Below are 19975 nucleotides of genomic sequence, written 5' to 3' on the forward strand. Positions count from 1 at the left end.
AATAATGATTCTAACAAGTGGGGTTAAAAAAAAGAACTGAAATAGTCAACAGTAACAGCAAAAGCATTAAAAGGGTGGTTATCTAAGGGTAAATGTTTATGTGGAGATTTAAAATATCAAACAGCTTTACATTTTATCAGGTAGAGCTTGGACAGTAATACTTTAAGACTAACAAAAGAATATACGTCTAACTTCTAAAACAGCAGGAGGGGAAGATGGAATTTTAAAAATCAAGCAAAAAGAGAGATAGCTAGAACACAAAAGAAGTGGGGAAAATAAGAAAATACTTGAAAACAGAGTTTTAAAAAGTAAGGACAGGGGCTCCTGGGTGGCTCAGTTAGTTGAGCATCTGACTTTGGCTCAGGTCATGATCTCATGGTTTATGGGTTCAAGCCCCACTTTGGGCTTTGTGCTGCCAGTGTGGAGCCTGCTTTGGATTCTGTCTCCTTCTTTCTGTCCCTCCCCTGCTCGTGCTTTCTCTCTCTCAAAAAGAAATAAACATAATAAACATAACAAACATAATAAACATAATAATAATAATAATAATAAAGTAATCCTAATAAATGTAGAAAACTTGCTAGAAAAAGGATATTTGCCAGATTAAATACAATTCTAGCTACAGGCTAAGAAACCATTCAAACACAAAGACTTAGAAATGTTGAAATTTACAAAATAGAAAAAGACATACAAGGGAAGTTACAACCAAAGTCAGGGTAGCTATATAAGTACTAAAAAAAAAAAAAAAAAAAGTCTTTTAAAGATAGGGTTGCCAAATTTAGTGAAAATAAACAAAACCGAGGACTATGTAAGTTAAATTTGTATTTCAGATAAATGATGAATAGTTTTTAACATTACTTAGGACATACACTAAAATTTATTTGTTGTTTATCTGAAATACAAATTTAATTGGGCATTCTGTATTTTATCTGGCAACTCTACTGTAAGACAAAAAGCATTTTTAGTGACAGAATCTTTAGATTATGATAAAGTGCTCAATTTGCCAAGAAATGGTAATGATTGTAAACTTGTAAGCTCCCAATAAAGTAGCCTCAAAATAAAGCAAACTTTGACAACTTCATGAAGAAATGGACAAACCTGGAGTGCCTGGGTGGCTCAGTTGTTGAGCATCTGACTTCAGCTCAGGTCATGATCTCGCAGTTTGTGGGTTCGAGCCCCACATTGGGCTCTATGCTGACAGCTCAGAGCCTGGAGCCTGCTTCGGATTCTGTTTCTCTCTCTGTCCTTCCTCTCTTTCAGAAATGGACAAACCCGTCATGGTGGACAAAACCTCTATCTTGTCTCTCTGTGCTGTCAGTGGCTGCTTTCCTCAGGAGCTACGGCACCCAAGTGCAGTTCCTCCAGGTTTCCACCACAGTGGCAAGTGGCAAGTGGCAAGGCCTCTCTGCAGGCCTACGGGTGGTAATGGCTTCTCTTTCTTTCTAGTTATTGGCCCTTTCTCATTCCTTGTTGACTCTTAACCATGGCCACATTTCAGTAAAGCAACCCTTCAATAAAATCTTGTTGACTAAACTCTTTAAAGTGTGCCATCTGTTTCCTGTCACTATCCTAACAAATACAAGTAGGTGCAGAATTACGGAGAGTGTAATAGTGTTGGAAAAATCAGCATCTTGTGATTATCATAATAAAGACTGCTGTGGGCAAAAATCATCAGTGGTTGCTAAATCTAGGTTGAAAAGTCTAATGAAAAGCAAGATATTCACACAGTCTTAAAGTGTAAAGTTGCTTTAATTGAAAGGGAGAAAATAATAAATGTAGAGTGGAAACACTGGAAAAAACACCTTCACAAACAGAAAAATTAACATCCCCAAGGAGGAACAGACGAACATCATATGCCTCCAGATATGATTCCTTAAGAATGAAACAAAACCATGTATCTAGTATCCTGCTGGGAATGTACAGTCTGATTTAACCATGAGGAAACATCAGACAAACCCACAGTTAGGGACACTGTATAAAATAACTTGCCTCAATTCTTCAAAAATGTCAATGTCATGAAAGACAGAACATATGAGGAAATGTTACAGATTAAAGGGAACTGAAACAACAACATGGAACTAAACACAATATGTTACCTTAGACCAAAACCTATACTGGTAGGGGGGAAAAACTAGAAAATACATTACTGGGACAATTGACAACACTGAAATACAGACCATAAATCAGATAAAAGCATTATGTCAAGGTGAAGGTTTCTGAATTTGAGAACTGTACCAAAGTTATGTAAGAAAATATCCTCACTCTTAAGAAACATTAAAAGCAAAGGGGCATGGTGTATACAATATATCGTCAAGTTATAAATGAATAAATAACATAATACAATATAGTGTGTATATGTGTGTTATTGTAAAATGAGAAAACAGAAGTAAACCTAGTAAATATATTTTATACACATACAGAGAGCGAAAGAGAGGAGGAGGAGAAGTAGTAATAGTAGGGGGAGGTTGGTGAAGGACAGAATTATGGCCAAAAGATACAAAATGACTAAATCTGAGAAAGGATATACAGGAGTTCTCTGTATTGCTCTTGCGACTTTTCTCTCTGTTTTAAATTATTTCAAAGGAAAAAGTGCTATGGATATTGTTCCATTAACACTCTTTGTTACACTTGAAAATATGATGAAAGATATTGATTCTATTTCCAGGAAAATCAATTTGCATCGACATACATAAGTTTGCATATTATTTTAGGGAGTTCAAAGATACCATAGACTATGTGCACGTTAAGAACCACTGCTCCATTATTTCTAACATCCAGTACTGCAAAAGAGAATTCTGCCATCAGCATAGTTTTTATTTTTTTGTGGGTAACCTATTATTTTCTGTCTCATTATATGTAGGTTCCCCCCCCCCACAATATTTGAAATTTTAGAAATACCACCAAATATGGTACCGACATGTTTTTTTCATATGTTCTTTAGAAAATGGTAAGCCCTTTTATTCTTCAGGTCATTTTCAGCCTTAGAAACTTTCTTTACAATGACAAATTTGATTGATGCTTCTGTTCCATTTCTTCTGATTTTTCCTTTGGAGATTTCTATTCACTGGTTAATTTTCAATTTTCTGTCTGTCATATGCGTACTTTTTTCTACCTATCATTTCCATCTCTGTCCTTTCAATGTTCATTCTAGAAGAACACCCCAAGTGTGGTCTCTATGTCATTAATTTGACTTTTTTTTTTTTTTTTTTTGTAGCATCAGTTCTGCCCTTTATCACATGCTTCTTATACTCCAGATATGTTGTTTACCTGGAGCTGTGACTTGAGAATGGATACAGAAAGACAGAGTGACTACAGAAAGAGGGGAGAGATACCAGGGTTAGGATGTTTTGCAGACCAGCTAACAACTCTAACTTCTTCATTTTCTAGTCAGGGCAGCCCTTTCAATCTGGAGTTAGAAATGGATAGTAAAGGTGAGTCCAATCCTTGGTTTGCCTTCTTTGTGGCCATTGGTAAAGCTGGGATTAAGGAAGTGACATGAGGGGTGCTTGGGTGGCTTAGTCAGTTAAGTGTCTGACTTCAGCTCAGGTCATGATCTCACAGTTCATGAGTTCCAGCCCCACATCAGGCTCTGCAATGACTGTGGGGAGCCTGCTTAGAACCCTCCATCTTCCTCTCTCTCTGCCCTCCCCTTCACACATGTTCTCTCAAAAATAAACATTAAAAAAAAAAAAAAAAAAAAAAGGAAGTGACATAAATGTGGTCCTCAATGTAATCAATGATGAAATTATTGGAAAATTTCCCCATTCTTTAGCATAAAGCTCTTTCATATCTTTGTTCCTCTTTATTAAAGTTTTAAGGAATTTTTATTTAAAAATTTTAAGCATTTTTATTCATTTATTTTTGAGGGGGTAGGGGCAGACAGAGAGAATCCCAGGCAGGCTCCATGGCATCAGTGCAGAGCCCAATGTGGGGCAAAACTCTCGAACTGTAAGACAATCATCTGAGCTGAAACCGAGAGTTGGACACAATTGACTGAGCCACCGAGGTGCCCTTCTTTATGGAATTTTAAACGATTGGAGGGGTGCCTGGGTGGCTCAGTTGGTTGAGTGACTGACTCTTGATTTTGGCTCAGGTCATGATCTCACAGTTAGTGGGTCTGAGCCTTGTGTCAGGCTCTGTGCTGACAGAGCAGAGCCTGCTTGAGATTCTCTCTCTGCCCTTCCCCCACTCATGTGTGTGCTCGCATGCTCTCTCTCTCTCAAAATAAATAAATAAATAAACTAAAAAAAAAAAGGCCAGGAGGCACCTGGGTGGCTCAGTTGGTAAGCATCTGACTCTTGATTTCAGCTCGGGTCATGATTTCACAGTTCATGAGATCAAGCCCCACGAAGGGTTCTGTGCTCACAGCACAGAGCCTGCTTGGGATTCTCTCTCTCCACCCCTCCCCTGTGTGCTGTCTCTCTCTCTCTCAAAATAAATATTTTAAAAAATGGTAATTGGAAAAAGCTGTTTCAGGCACTGGAAATCTGATACCAAGTTAGCCTAGAAGTGTCTTTTCCCATATTTTCCCCTGATGAGGAGCACAGGGTAAAAAAATGACTTCTAATTATTCTGGTTTATTATATTCCCATCATAGATGTGAATCGTCTAAGAGTTAGATATTATTGTTTAGTACAATCATTTCTGAATGTTTACAATATGTATTAATTGACATAAAGAGAATTGGTTTCTTTCTATAAAATTCCAAGGGAAACTGTAAATAGCTACCCAACCAAACCTCTTGGCTGCAAATGTTCTCTTTCTCAAAAGGTGGTCTCACTAATGAAGGCAGAAAGAGAAAAATGAGAGGAACGACAGAACCTGCTTCTTTTGTTTAAGAGACTGGATTCCTCACAGGCCTTCAGATAGGGTCACACCTGAAAACAACTGATGTTAAAGCTGGTTTAAATGTATTATATCAGAAATGACTTGTACACACAACAAAGGGGCTCCTTTGACATCTGATCTAGGTAAGTAAAAAACAAAGAAGATGACTCATTTTATACAGCAAAAAAGCAAATATGGATGCATGAAACTCATTACCCCCAAGAGGATTTCTGGCAGAAAACAAATTATTGGTATACACTTATGAATGACTGTGCCAAAATGGTGACAGAGAATGAGACAAGATTTGACTTTGAATGATGAGTCACAAAGAGCACAGTCTTGCTGTGGCTACTCCCTTGGGGTAGTCTCAGATTTTAGACTGACCCAGTGGACAAATTCCTGGGTTTCTAAGGCCAGTTTTTATGCCTTTATTTTATTACAAATTTTTAATGGTTATTATTTATTTTTGAGAGAGAGAGAACGTGCAAGCAGGGGAGGGGCAGAGAGGGACACACAGATGCAAAGCAGGCTCCAGGCTACGAGCTGTCAGCACAGAGCCTGACAAGGGGCTCAAACTCACAAACCGTGAGACCATGACCTGAGGCAAAGTTGGATGCTTAACCGACTGAGCCACCCAGGCGCCCCCAGTTCTTATGCCTTTAAAACACAATGGAAAATTTTCTGTCATCTTATCATGATCTTATTATTATTTCTACGTCATGTCTTTTCTAAATACCTACATCTTCTTCCTGTATACAAACCCATCTTTGCTTCTTCGGAAGCAACTAGGTGTTATGCCTAGAACACTTATTTACTTATTACCTGTTTAATAATTGAAGCCTTAAAATGATACATCTAAACGCTGACTGAAGTATTCTGAGAGATGGTAAAATGTACAACTCTGAACTTCCTCATACATTCTTCATAAAATGCCCTAAGGAAACAATTCTGCCTATTTTCAAAGTCAAGGCAAAACTCTTGGGCAGGGAGGGAAGCCAAATTAAGGAACTGAACTTAATTCTACAGTTGTTGCTTTGAAGGTCTATGAAAATTTTAAAAGAGTAAGTATTCTTTTAACTAAAACAGCTAAAATTTGAGTACAAAAAAATCAAGGAAATGAGGAATAGCTAAAGATTTATCATCCTCCAAATTCACCAAGAATAGTATTAGTTGGAATATTCCTACTATGGCCCAGAAGCCCAATTAAAGGAAAGGAGTCCAAGGGGGAATTTTTCCTGGATGTGAATTATACGATGTCTCACATAACTGTGGCAAGAGCAGAGTCGAAGATGATATTCACAGACAGCCAGAACCAGGACTTCAAATAATGCCAGACTCTCTTGGACTCCCTCTGCTTGCCTCACTGGGTGGGCTTTATTCCTGCTACACACTGAAGAGTAGGAGTCCACTAGCATTAACTGCTAGTTACTGCTTAACGCTACAATAACAGAATAACTGGTTAAAAGTAGCTCAAACATATAAGAAGTCCAGAGGTGAAGTGAATGGTCATTCCTGAGCTGTGCTCAGTAGCTCAGAAATCAAGGGTCTCAGGCCCTTTCCTTGTCTTCCTTTTATCATCTTCAGGGTATCAGTGATACCTTCTCTTACAACCTCAAGACGGCTGCAGCACAGCCATGCATAATGTTCTTCCATAGCAGTGTTCAAAAAGCAGGAGGGGAAGGATGAGCTCTTTTCACAGAATTCTTTATTTTTTTTCCAGAAAATTCAATGTCTCCCAGAAAACTCTAAAAGACATCTCCTTACATAGCTTTGCCTAAGTAAAAATTGGCCACATCCTTATCCCACCTCTAAGAAAGTCTGGAAAAATTAATATCAGGAATTTTTAGTTTATTTTTTAAGAGATAGTTCCTACTACAGGAAAAGATGGAACGGGCAAGCAAAAATGTCTAACACTTCTACTAACAGTTCCTATGCCTTATATCAAGTTCCTTCTTGCTTGCAACTGTGGGTTCTACACCCTGATATCTGCTTTTCCATTTGACTATTTGCTCTGCATTAGTACTGTCTATTCAGGTTTCCAACGCATATTCCATTTATACTTTGATCTGCTTTTCAGCTCTCTCTTCAGGTTTAGTAACAAGGTCTTTAAACTGTTTTCTGGCTTGACTCATGTGCCCTGAGGACTCTGTTCCTCCTACCTGCTCGGTGACTCATAGATGCTTCAAGTATAGATGATCATATCCTATCTCACCCCTACTTTAGATTCCTACTCAGTGTAATGAACAACTCCATCGAGCTTCTTCCTACCAAGGAATGCGTTTGGTAAATAAGTTCAATTTTGGTCACCAAGTTTCAGGTCTCTGTGAGCACGTAGGTGGAAGGATTCAAATGGCAGATGGAAATATGGAGCTCGGAGCTTAGGAAAGAAAACCACTAGGAGATACCAAATTTATGATCATCAGCAAATAGGCTGTAATCGAAGCCACATAAGGGGCGCCTGGGTGGCTCAGTCAGTTAAGTGTCCGACTTTGGCTCAGGTCATGATCTCACGGTTTGTGAGTTTAAGCTCGGCATTGGGTTCTGTGCTAACAGCTCGGAGCCTGGAGCCTGCTTCAGATTCTGTCTCTCCTTCTCTCTCTGCCCCTTCCCCGCTTGTACTATGTTTCTTTCTCTCTCTCTCAAAAATAAATAAACATTAAAAAAAAAAAAAAAAGCCACACGAGTGGATGAGTTTGATTAAGGAGGCCACAAAACAGAAGTCCTTAATCTGATGGGCTTCAGGGACATCTATGAATTCACTGAAATTGTGGGTAAAATTCTGTGTATCTATGTGTCGGTATTTCTAAGATAGGAATCCATACATTTCATCATGTTCTCAATTAGGTTTATAAATCTAAAAAGATAGAGGGCACTATTTACTTAAATGTGCCACAATTTTGGGATTAGAGACTATGATGGGAAAGAGTATGGAATATGTTAGTATTTAATTTCCAATTTACCCTCTGAGTCACAGCAACCACCAAGCACATGATTTTCTATTCAAAATTGGGCAATATGTCCCCAAAATATGCTGACTCAGAGACCAATACTTCCAGGCTACCCAGAACTGTATGAAAACCAGCACGTTTAGTCCTGGAGCTTTGGATTCTATATTCCTGGTCAAAATGTGAATTTCTTCCCACTCCCATCCCATAAATAAAGGGGACAATCTCCTGAGCCATCTTCTTTCTCTGGAGCCATTCTCACATCACATCTGACAATCAAAGATCACTTTCTAAGCATTACTTTAGGAAACTTCATGATCATCAATGCTGCATATAATAGCATCTGAATTTTTGCAGGCAAAAAAGCTTTGAAAAAACATAGGATTTGGATTACAAGAAGGGCTACGAAACCCAACCCCACAAAACAGGAATGCCAGCTTGTATGCATTATCATGAAGTGCTCAAAAATGCAATTATAGTTCACACTTTATCTTTTTTTGGCTCAAAATTATTTGTCACTTTAGAAATAGAGATGGGGGAGGAAGGTTTTTATCCAGTGTGAATTCAGAAACCCTTTAAAAAGCCACAGATGTGTATGAAACAAATTCTCTAGTCACATGGATTCAAACCACAGCATTCTTCCCAACCTTTCAAGCAGACCAAGGATAATGTAGCCAGTCAACCTGCATGTAGGAAAACTATAGTGTCTATTGCCTGGAAAACCTCTAAACATCATTTGTACATATTTCTGGTTTATAAAAAACATTCTGATATCATACAAAAGAGAAAGCTAGGAATTACCAATTATCAAGAGATTATCAAGGACTATGATAATGGATGCTAGATTGATGTGTACTTCATCTTTAGCAGAATGTAAACCTTTTTAAAACTTCAGAGATGGTTCCTAAAAGAATGTGTACATGTAGGTAATAACTGGAAAATGTTCAGCTACATTAATCAATGAAACCTATTAAAATCAGCAAAAATCAGAAATAAAATTACCTATATTATATGGATAGTCCAAAAGATTAAAAAGAAATTATCAACATGTATCAAGCAACTTAAAAAATTTCAGATACTTGGACCTGGTTTAATTCTACTTTTTTTAGTCTACGTTAGAAAAAGACACTAGGGGTGCCTGAGTGGCTCACTCATTTGAGTGTCCGACCCTTGATTTCTGCTCAGGTCATGATCCCAGGGTTGTGGGATCAAGCCCTGCATCAGGCTGGGCTCCATGCTGAGCATAGAGCTTGCTTGGGATTCTCTCTCTTTCTGCCTCTAACCCTCTCCCTGACTTGCATTTTCTTTGTCTCTCTAAAAAAATAAAAAACAAAACAAAAAGAGACGAAAATGTAATTTGTACCAAAAAATGTATTTTGTGCAAAGATGTTCACTATAATATAATTTGTCAAACAAAATTGTAAGCAACAAAAGGAAAATGGTGAAATGAATTATAGGACATATACTAGGGAAATATATTTTATTTGTTCATTCATTTACTGACCTACTACTGTGCTTCAGAAAGGATTTGAGGTAGCTCATCTGGTAATATATTATGTAACCATGAAAAATTATGTTTAAAAAGCAACATGCTAACGAACATTAGGAGGAAAGGGCTGGATACAAAATCGTGTGTGTGTGTGTGTGTGTGTGTGTGTGTGTGTGCGCGCGCGCGCGCGCGCGCAAAAGTAAGATTATAAAACAATGCTATCTTACATTATACAATAAGCAGGGAAGGAAGGGAAAACCATAGAAATAAGAATGGTGTGTGTATGGTTGGTAACAGAGGCGAATTTTATTCTCTTATCTTTTTAATTTTATAAGTTGTATAAGTTTACATTCTTATAATAAAATGTTTGTAGATATGAAATCATAAAAAAGGATAAAGATTATGTAAAAAGATCTGCCTGTATATATGATGGCTTATAAGAAGACAGATAGCTCTTCCTATATAGCTACTATAAACTAAAAAAGGAAAATGAAAGTATATAATCCTTAAGAGAAAAAAATCTGCATGGAAATTAACCTCATGAAATGTAAGTGTGTTTGTCAATTAAAGGTATCAAAAGAAGGACAGAATAAAGAGATGATTTAAGATTGCAGAGAGAGAAGGACACTGACACAAGCAAGAGAATACTTGAGAAAAGCAAGGAATTTTCATCTTGAAATCAAACAGCCTATCAGTGAACTTACACTAACATAGCTGTGTTGTTTAAACTGCAGTCTCAGACAAGAATGCATGTAGAGTCAGAGGGTAGAATTGTGGTTGCCAGGGGCTGGAAGGAGAGGGAATGAGTAATGACCGTGTAGTTTCAGTTTGGGAAGATGAACTTCCAGAACTTTTTTCATCTGGGTGGTGGCGGCAAGTACACAAGCAACGTGGGTATACTTAATACCGCCGAACTACACACCTATAAATTGTCAAAATGGTATATTTAATGTTATGTATATTTTACCACCATAAAAAAAGAATACATTAAGGTCTGATTTGCAATAAATTACACTCGGAAATGTATATATTCAGATTAGCTGAGTTTTCAGCTTGTCTGAAACAATATTTTATAAAGATGTTAGCATAATTTATTAAGAGAAAAAGCTGTAATTACACTTTAATACAACTTTCAATCGCAAGGTTGCTTATTACACCTCTGTAATAATTCTTCTGATGTAGCCAGTGTTCGGTTTTCAAGTATCAAGAAATCATGCCTCATTTAAGCAAAGGTTTACAAGTAAAGTAAGCTATTAGGTTCAAAGGAAAAAAAAATCCTAGAAGTGAGGGCACTAATAATTCTGGTATTTCCAGCACATCTGTGGTAATCGGCTATGAGAATAAATCTCCCCAACAATCAGCACCATTCCTAGAAACTGCACAAAAAAGATTAAAGAACTGTCCCCATACTTCCTGGGAAGAGCCACAGTTACCCTTAAAATGCAGGAAGAGTTCTCATGATAAAGCATTCTACAAATAGAATTTCTCAAAATAAATTTCTGATCACAAAAAATAAGAAGCAAAATGAAAAAAAAATGCTCAGGACCCAAATTCCATATTCAGTTTTCTCAATTCATTTTAAAAACTCTCACTTACCCTTCTAGTGTTTTCAAGAATTTTGGGATCAGGTTTTCCATAGTTAGGTGGATTGGCATATGGGTCATATCCAAGCTTGGCAAGCATGGGTGCAATCACTGCCATGTCTTGTAAAACATCTGGGGGTATCTTCCCAACCCATTTTGATAGCGCTCCTACATTGACTGGCTTGATGACTTGGTCTGTAGATCTCTCCACTCTGAAAACAATACAGTATGAATAAGTATTTATTTAGAATACCAATAAATAATATTAAAAGACCAATGGAAATTCTTTTTGATAACTTTAACAATTATAAGTGTCTCAGTTATAAATCTATTGAGAAAGAAGACACTAATCGGGCTTGACACTATTTACCAGGCTTTTTTTTTAATGTTCTAAGTTTGACAGTTATTATTGGCAACTTCATATTTCTAGAAACAGGAAAAACGGTCAGCTGAAAACATCTGTACAAATTACAACATCCAGAAAAAATAAAGCTAAGATTTCTTAGGAAAACAGCCAATCAACTTACTTGAAAGGCATCAAAATTAAACAAACAAATAAATAAATAAGATGGATAGATGAATGACTAGAGGGATAAACAGATGGACAAAGAGATATGTGATAAAGCAAATACAGCAATATATTAATTATAGTTAGTAGGTGTAATTCTTTCAATTCTTTGTATGTTTGAAATTTTTCATAATAAAATATTAGGAGGAAAATAGCCAGCATAATCCACTAAGAATGCAAAATATTCATTTGTTCTATTTTTCCTTTTTTTAAAGTTTATTTTGAGAGAGAGAGAAAGAGAGCCAAGCAAGCGCAAGGGAGGGGCAGAGAAAGAGGGAGAGAAGGAGAATCCCAAGCAGGCTCCTGCAGTTAGCACAGAGCCTGACGCAGGGCTCGAACTCAGGAAATCATGAGATCATGACCTGAGCTGAAATCAAGAGTCAGATGCTTAGGGGCGCCTGGGTGGCTCAGTCGGTTAAGCGGCCGACTTCAGCTCAGGTCATGATTTCGCGGTCCGTGAGTTCGAGCCCCGCGTCGGGCTCTGTGCTGACAGCTCAGAGCCTGGAGCCTGTTTCAGATTCTGTGTCTCCCTCTCTCTGACCCTCCCCCATTCATGCTCTGTCTCTCTCTGTCTCAAAAATAAATAAACGTTAAAAAAAAAATTAAAAAAAAAAAAAGAGTCAGATGCTTACTTGACTGAGCCACCCAGGCGCACCCCTGTTCTATTTTCTGTTGACTTCCTGAAGAACACTTTTTTATAAGGAAGGAAAAGAAGTGCTGTTTATGATTTTCAGTATTTCAGAAAAAAATGTGTTCTATCTCTTGACCTAGAGATTTACTTTGTGCTTGTAGTGGTTATACTTACATATTTGACTAAATAAATCATACTCTTAGGATAAAATAAATAAATATAAATAAAATAAATATAAAATAACACCTAGATTTAAACTGGATCTGAATTAGCAGATTTTGGCCAAATGACTGCAAAACAAAAGTGCTTAAGAGAGTTTTATAATAACTAAGTCATTCAAATTAGTATTCTAATAAAAGGTAAAAACCCCTTTTTAACAGGTACATGTTTAACATGTACATGACCTCTCACTGCAGAGAGGTCTGCATCTGATGATGAATCCTTCAAAGGGGCTCTACTCCTAAACAACAGACAAGAGAAAATAAAATGATTATTCCCTGGGATTCTGTGAGACCACTAGCTCCAAGTTTCCTTCCTGCTTCAATGATCACATTTCCTCCCTCTCTTAAAAATTTCTTCAGGACTCCACTTAACCCACTGCTCTTTCTACTCTATGCTTTTTCCCTGTATGGCCTGATATTTAATGATCTTTTCTTGACACCCTTGGGTTTTCCAGGCCAGGTCCAGTTTATAAATATTGCCCCAGCTTCAATATTAAGGGCACATCCTACTCACTCTCATAAATGTTCAAGTTTGTATGATAAATTCAAGTAATTTTAAGTAAATGATAAATATGGTCACCCTGCCCATATACCCCCCACACACCTCAAAACTAAGATGGTCTAAAACGGGACCCATCATCTTCTGCTCAAGATCTGATCCCTTTTATGTACATCTTATATTGATAAATGGCACCACCACCTATCCATAAGGCAAAGCCAGAGATCTCAGATGGGGCAGGGAGAAAGAAAGCAAGATCACTCCCAAGTTATCCAGTTCTACAGTCTTTATCTTTGAGTAAGACATCTCTCCTTCATTCCTACTGCCACTACCTCAGTTCTTATCACCATCACATCTCACCCAGATGATTACAAAACCTCCCAGTTTCCCTGCACTTAAACAGTTGGCTTCCTTGCCCAACTATCATTCCATCGAAACATAAGGAGGGTCTATGTCTTGTTAATCTATCACTGGCACCTAGCACATTAACATGTAATAGATGCTCAATTAATGTTTATTAAGTGAATGACTGAAAGCTTTTCATGGGGGGGGGGGGGGGGGAAACGCCCGTAAATTTAGTTTAGACAGACATGCTCAAGAAAAGTCAAGGATCATTTTTATAAGGAGATCAACTGACACAAGATGAACTAACCAGAAAACATACAAGTGCTAAACTGCATGATATTTTCTGTGGGGGCATTAGCAATGTTAGAGAATGGGAGTCATGTCTGCAGAAATAAACATCTCCAGAAAAATAAGGCTTATAGTAAACAAAGAATAACATTTTCTATTCATCCTATGTTAGGCTTTACATGTGATATCTAATTATAGATCCCTAAAACAACCTTAAGAGAAATATATCAGTCCCCATTTTTCAAATGTGTAAACTGAAATCCAGATAAGTGATTTATCCAGGGTCATACAGCCTGGAACAAGTGGAGTTAGAATTTGAAGCTCTGGTTCCAAAGCTCCAATTTTTCCCAGTTTCTCTTATTGATCTTCTTAATTTTTACATTCTGTGTTTCCCTGAAAACTTTACTCTTTTGTTCCTTACTGCATAGTGTGAGCAAGTTGGTTTGCCACAATGGCAAAAATACACAAATATACTATACATATATTAGGAATATATACAATGCTTTGCTGGTAATGTTTAACAACCTGATCTCCAGGGAGGGGAAAAGCCATGATGTGTTGCATTTACTGAGGTCCATGGCATAAATACCATACCTTCCATGGCTGATTTCAAACTACCAATGTGCCTCACCAACTGCAGAGTCAAGAAGAGATGTGCAAACTGGGCTCTTGACAGCCAGGGCAAGTCAGCTCTAGCAGACCACTGGGTATCTACAGGGCCATAATCTCCTATCTCAAATTCTGAGATCTAAAAAACTCTAAAAAGTAAACAGTTTCTTGCCTTCATCTGGCAGCAAAACATGACCTGAACTGATAGGAATCTATTTATAGTCATTATTCTAGTTGGCATAAACAACCAAACTCTTTGATGAAGAAATATTAATGTGTATGATTACACAGTGCTGACACAGAATAAGCAGAGGGTATTTTATAATATTATGTACATTATATGACCTTTCTGAGGTCCAAATGTTTCTGAGTTCTGAAACATGTGTGTGTTAAGCTCTGGAGTCACACATAGGGTCTTGTATGTCATGACTGGGGAATTGACTTTATCTTGAAAATGATGGGAATGATAGAAGAGTTTTAATCATGGGACTGACATGATTAGGTTACTGCTAGAAGCATTCAATGCTGATAATTATGGGTAAGGCAGATTGAGGGACGGGGTAATCAAGGTCAGAAAAACTAGTAAAGATGTTTAACTATATATTGGAAAACTTGAGAAATTATTAATTCAGTAGAGCAAGTGATAGAAGTAGAAGGAAAACTCGACAGATTAAAAAAAAACACTGATAAGACTTAGTGGCCAATTAGATATGGGGAAGAGGGGATGGAGTCTAGGTGAATTCAGATTAGATGTGAAGGGCAGAGTAGACAGTGTTATCACTCATTACAGTAGGTAGTATGGAGGAAAAGCATCACAATGCTGTTGCTTTGTTTTGTTTTAGGAGTATAGAACCCAGAAAAAGAGGTAAATTGATGGTAATCAGAAAGTTACCAGAAGCCTAAAGAAACACTAGCGTTCACTAAGAGACTGGAATGTAGTATATGCTCAATAAACAATAGCTATTATTGTTTTTTCATCCAGATTATAGCACTGTTCATAAGAAACATGAAAGCCATTGTTTGTCATTATGATCAAAGTAATAATTTAAAGTACAACCATCCCTTGTCTGAAAGTGACAGAACTCTAAAATGAAAGAATCTGGAAAGGTTTTTGTTATGTAACCACTGAGTCCAAAGATCCACTAGCAGCCCATGCAGCTAAAGGGAAGAACTTGGGAAGGCCTACTACCTATCAGTCAGGTGTTTGTCTAGTGTTTCAGTAGTAATGACATTTTTTATTTATTGATCGTTAAAATTCAAATTAAACATTTTCTGAATACCCACTATGTGTCAGGTCAAGTGGTGGATACCAAGGATGCAAAAATGACTGACTAGATCATGGCCCTCCTCTCAAGAAGCTCAGAGTCCAGTAAGAGAGAAAAACAAATACATATGATTAATATGCAGCATAATAAATGTAATGACAAAAGCTAAAAACTATGTAAGTGATTCCAGATAACACAACTAAGCCGTTCTTCTCCTAGGGTGGGACATGAATCAGGGCAAATTGCCAAGCTGCTAAGGCAAGGGTTAGCAATGTATGGGCCACAGGCCAAATTCAGTCCCACTGCCTGTTTTTGTCTAGCCTTCAAGCTAAGAATGCTTTTTACATATTTAAATGGTTTTTAAAAACTCAAAAGAATATTTCTTAACACATGAAAATCATATGAAATTTCAATGTCATAGTTTTATTGGAAAACAGCCATGCCCATTTGTTACACATTATCTATGGCTGCTCTTCAATGGCAGGGTTGAGTAGTTGAGGTAAAGACCATCTTGTTCCCCAAACCTAACATATTTAGTATTTAGCTCTTCATAGAAAAAAACTGTCAATTGTAATCTGAGACTGCATTTTAAGGGCACGTAGGGTCTGTGTGGGGGAGTCTCGGGTGCTGTCCCTCATCACAGAAGGACCCCATCAACTTTTACACACAGGAGAGACCTGGTACACTTAGAAAGTGGAGAGCCAAGAATGTAGTGAAGCTGCTTGGGTGGGGAAGGTGAGAGGAAGAAAAGAAATAAAAAATAGTGTTTACTTTGCACTTACCAGGTTCAAAAGAGTATTTGTTGAGCTACAGTATAAAAAAAAAAAATAGAATGAAATAGAAAATAAATAAAAAACGAGAGGGTGAGTATGGTCCCAATCCTCCAGGAGGTCACTGCCTCATGAGCCACACAAAGTTTCTACAATTAAACTTTTAGAGTTGCTTCTTAGTTCCAAATCAGCTCTTCAGGCTCACCTGTCCGCTCTTCCCAGGGGCTCTAGCTGTTTCGTTTGCCTTTTTCTATGAGGCAGCAAGGTCCAGTGGGAGAACGCAGACCTGGAAGTTGGGCCTGTGTGATCTAGCTTTGTGATCTAAGAAAACTGATCCTCAGAGACTGAGGATAATAGCCACTAATACTCAGTTTTAAAAAACATTCTTCAAAAGCAGAGATTGGCAAACTGTGGCCCAAATTTGCTCTGCTGCCTATTTTGTAAATAAAGTTCTACTCGAACACAGCCACATCCACAAGTTTCTGTACAGTCTATGGCTGTTTTTGCTGTAAGTCAGAGCTGAATATTACAACAGAAACTGTATGGCTTGTCAAGTCAAAAATACTTGGTCCTTTACAGAAAAAGTTTGTTGATCTCTGTTCAAAAGGATACAGTTATTAGAGAGAAATGAGCTTCGTTCAGAAAGCCTGATTTTCTTTCCTAGAGAACAACAACCTGCAGGCTGCATGCAGTTCATCAAATTCCCTTCACTTCTTCAGTCTTTCTAGAAATTAACCACCACTTACGCCTAATCGTACTAGGATATAAATTAGTTACCATACCACTAGTCTCACTGGGACCTTAACACATAGTGTCTGCTAGACTGGGATTTCTCAACACCCACAGCCTGGGAACAGCGCTGCAAGGCCAGATATCTGTGAATCAGCAGATTCTCCCCCAGTCCTAGGCATCGAGGCTCACTTCCCTCTGCAGTGCTCATAGTAGAAGGCACCTGCCCTCGGGGACAACGCCAAAATCTTGAAATGACTGAGGTGAATATAATCTTCCAAAACACTCATTTTAAAAGCATGGATCTTTCTTGAACCAGGCAGGCTGCCAAACCACAGGTATGAATTATGATACACAGCAACTACTACAGGAAACCAAATTCTCTGGACTAAAGGAAGCATCAGGGCTAGAATGGACAGGCAAAAAGGAATGGGTAAGAGTATATAATCCATATGGTTAGACTTATTAGACTAAAACAAAAGATGAAATACCATTAAAAGTCATGTTTTCAAAGACCATTTCACTCTTAGCAAATGCTTAGGTTATGTCTTGTGAAAGTGGATTTAGAGGCACCTGGGTGGCTCAGTCAATTAATAGATGACTCTTGATCTCGGCTCAGGTCATGATCCATGGTCTGTGAGACCGAGTCCCATGTTGGGCTCTGCGCTGACAGTGCAGAGCCTGCTTGGGATTCTCTCTCTCCCTCTCTCCCCTTCTCCTGTTTTCTCTCTCAAAATAAATAAACCTTAAAAAACTGTGTACACAACAGAAATGCAATTTTGTGATGTGTTATATATTCTCACAGAATCATATCAAAATGCTCACAATGACCGTGATGTGATTGTGATTTTTATATTCTTATCTAACTTTTCTGTATTCTCCAATTTTCTATAATAAGCAATGTCTTTCTTTTTCAGTCCATGGAATAGTGGGATTGCAAAGATCCATGCAGAAGTCTAATAACTATCTCAAGCTCAACACAGGTCAAACTTAACTCCTGATTTTATCCCCAAATACTATACCCATGGCCCTCCCAATTGTATCTGAAAACCACTCCATTCTTCTGGCTGTGCAGAATAAAATAAAACTGGAACTATCTTGGGGCGCCTGGGTGGTTCAGTCGGTTGAGCATCCGACTTCAGCTTAGGTCATGATCTCGCAGTTCGTGAGTTTGAGCCCCGCGTCAGGCTCTGTGCTGACAGCTCGGAGCCTGGAGCCTGCTTTAGATTCTGTGTCCCCCTCTCTCTCTGCCCCACCTCTGTCTCTCTCTTTCAAAAATGAAAAAACACAGAAAAAAAATTTAATAAAAAAAACCTGGAACTGTCTTTTGACTACCCTCTTTCTCTCAAACGCCACATCTAATCCATCTGAAAATCTTATCAATTTATACTTCAAAAATATATCCAAATATGGTCATTTCTCATCAACTCCACAGCTACTCCCCTGGTCCAAGCCAACATTATCTCTTGCCTGGATTTCTACAATATTCTACTAGCTACCCTGCTTCTTCCTTCACATCCTGTGGTCTATCTACATTACATATACCAGAGAGAGTTAGATTGTGTCACTCCTCTGTTCAAAATCCTGCAGTGCCTCCCCAGGTATTCTAAGTCCAAGGCCTGAAAATGAGAGGGAGTCTGAGAAACCACAAGAATAGGTTTTTAAAACTTGTCAAATCATCCACGAAAACCAAGAAACCAGATAGCAGAGCAAAAAAAACCATGAAAAACATTTAAAATAAAATTAGGTGACAAAGTTGCCCTACAGACCCCAAAATACAAGTGGTTGGAAACAATAACATAATGGTAATACCTACATGAAATGAGTGGGAGGAAGGAGAAGGTAGCAGCAGGGCATCGAAAAGACATTTACAAGACTGACCCTTGAACAACATGGCATTTAGGGTTGCTGATGTCCACGCACTTGAAAATCCTTGTATAATTCTTTACTTTTGTTAAGTAATTTCTATGCCCAATGTGGAACTTGAACTCATGATTCCTGAGATAAAGAGTTACATGCTCTACCAACTGAGCCAGCCAGGCATCCCTCTTGTATAACTTTGGCGTTCCCCAAAACTGAACTACTAATAGTGTGTTGACAGGAAGAGTTACTGATAACATAAAAAGTCAATTAACACGTATTTTGTACATTATATGTAGTTTATACTGTAAAGTGATACAATAAGGTAGGCTAGAGAAAACAATGTTATTTAAAAAAAATTTTTTTAAATGTTTATTTATTTTTGACAGAAAGAGACAGAGTGTGAACAGTGGAGGGGCAGAGAGAGAGAGAGGGAGATGCAGAATCAGAAGCTGGCTCCAGGCCCCAAGCTGTCAGCACAGAGCCGGACGCCAGGCTTGAACTCATAAACTGCGAGATCACGACCTGAGCTGAAGTCAGATGCTTAACCGACTGAACCTTCCAGGAACCCCTAGAAAACAATGTTATTTTAATAATCACAAGAAATAAAAAATGCACTATTTATGATACTGTAAGTTTATTCATCTATGAATTGTCTATCAATACCTACATCAATATCATTGTACATGATATAAAACACTGTAGATATTATACGTATTTCTAACATTAGCCATCAAAAAATGAAAATATGTACAGTCTCTAAGTCTGTGGGCATAATTTTTGGTAAAACTTAACTTTTTTTTAATGTTTATTCATTTTTGAAAGACAGAGAGAGACAGAGCACAAGCAGGGGTGGGGCAGAGAGAGAGGAGGGACACAGAATCTGAAGAAGGCTCCAGGCTCCGAGCTGTCAGCACAGAGCCTGACGTGGGGCTCAAACTCATGAATCATGAGATCATGACCTGAGCCGAAGTTGGACGTTCAACTGACTGAGCCACTCAGGCACCCCAAAACTTAACTTTTTATAATAGATTTGTATATATTTTATGACAGTAAATGATAAAAGACTAGTACCTATATATCTCATGCACATGACATACCTTACTTTTTATTTTTTTTTCAATATCTCCAGGCCACATGGTTTGTCTGAGAATTTTTTCAAGTTGTCACAAATCTCCCAAAATTTTCCCAATATATCATTGAAGAAGTCCATGTATAAGTGGATGTGCACATTTCAAACCCACGTTACTCAAAGATCAACTGTACTTTGAAAATTACACCAGATCTATTTTAGAATATAGTTGAAACTGGGAGGGGTGTCACCCAAATCTAAAGATGAGTACAAAGGT

At 37.9% G+C, this 19975-nt stretch overlaps 1 protein-coding gene across 2 annotated transcripts in view; it reads right to left on the bottom strand.

Annotated features, from left to right (window-relative positions):
• TPST1 (tyrosylprotein sulfotransferase 1) overlaps window positions 1-19975 on the bottom strand; it is a 166063-nt gene that overhangs the window by 49382 nt on the left and 96706 nt on the right. For both annotated transcript variants that reach the window (XM_042972052.1, XM_042972053.1), the window contains one exon: window positions 10855-11053. In XM_042972052.1, coding sequence (XP_042827986.1) covers window positions 10855-11053 — 199 coding nt within the window. The remainder of the gene's footprint in view (window positions 1-10854; window positions 11054-19975) is intronic.

The sequence above is a fragment of the Panthera tigris genome, chromosome E3 (assembly GCF_018350195.1).
Source record: "Panthera tigris isolate Pti1 chromosome E3, P.tigris_Pti1_mat1.1, whole genome shotgun sequence".
Classification (NCBI taxonomy): Eukaryota; Metazoa; Chordata; class Mammalia; order Carnivora; family Felidae; genus Panthera; species Panthera tigris.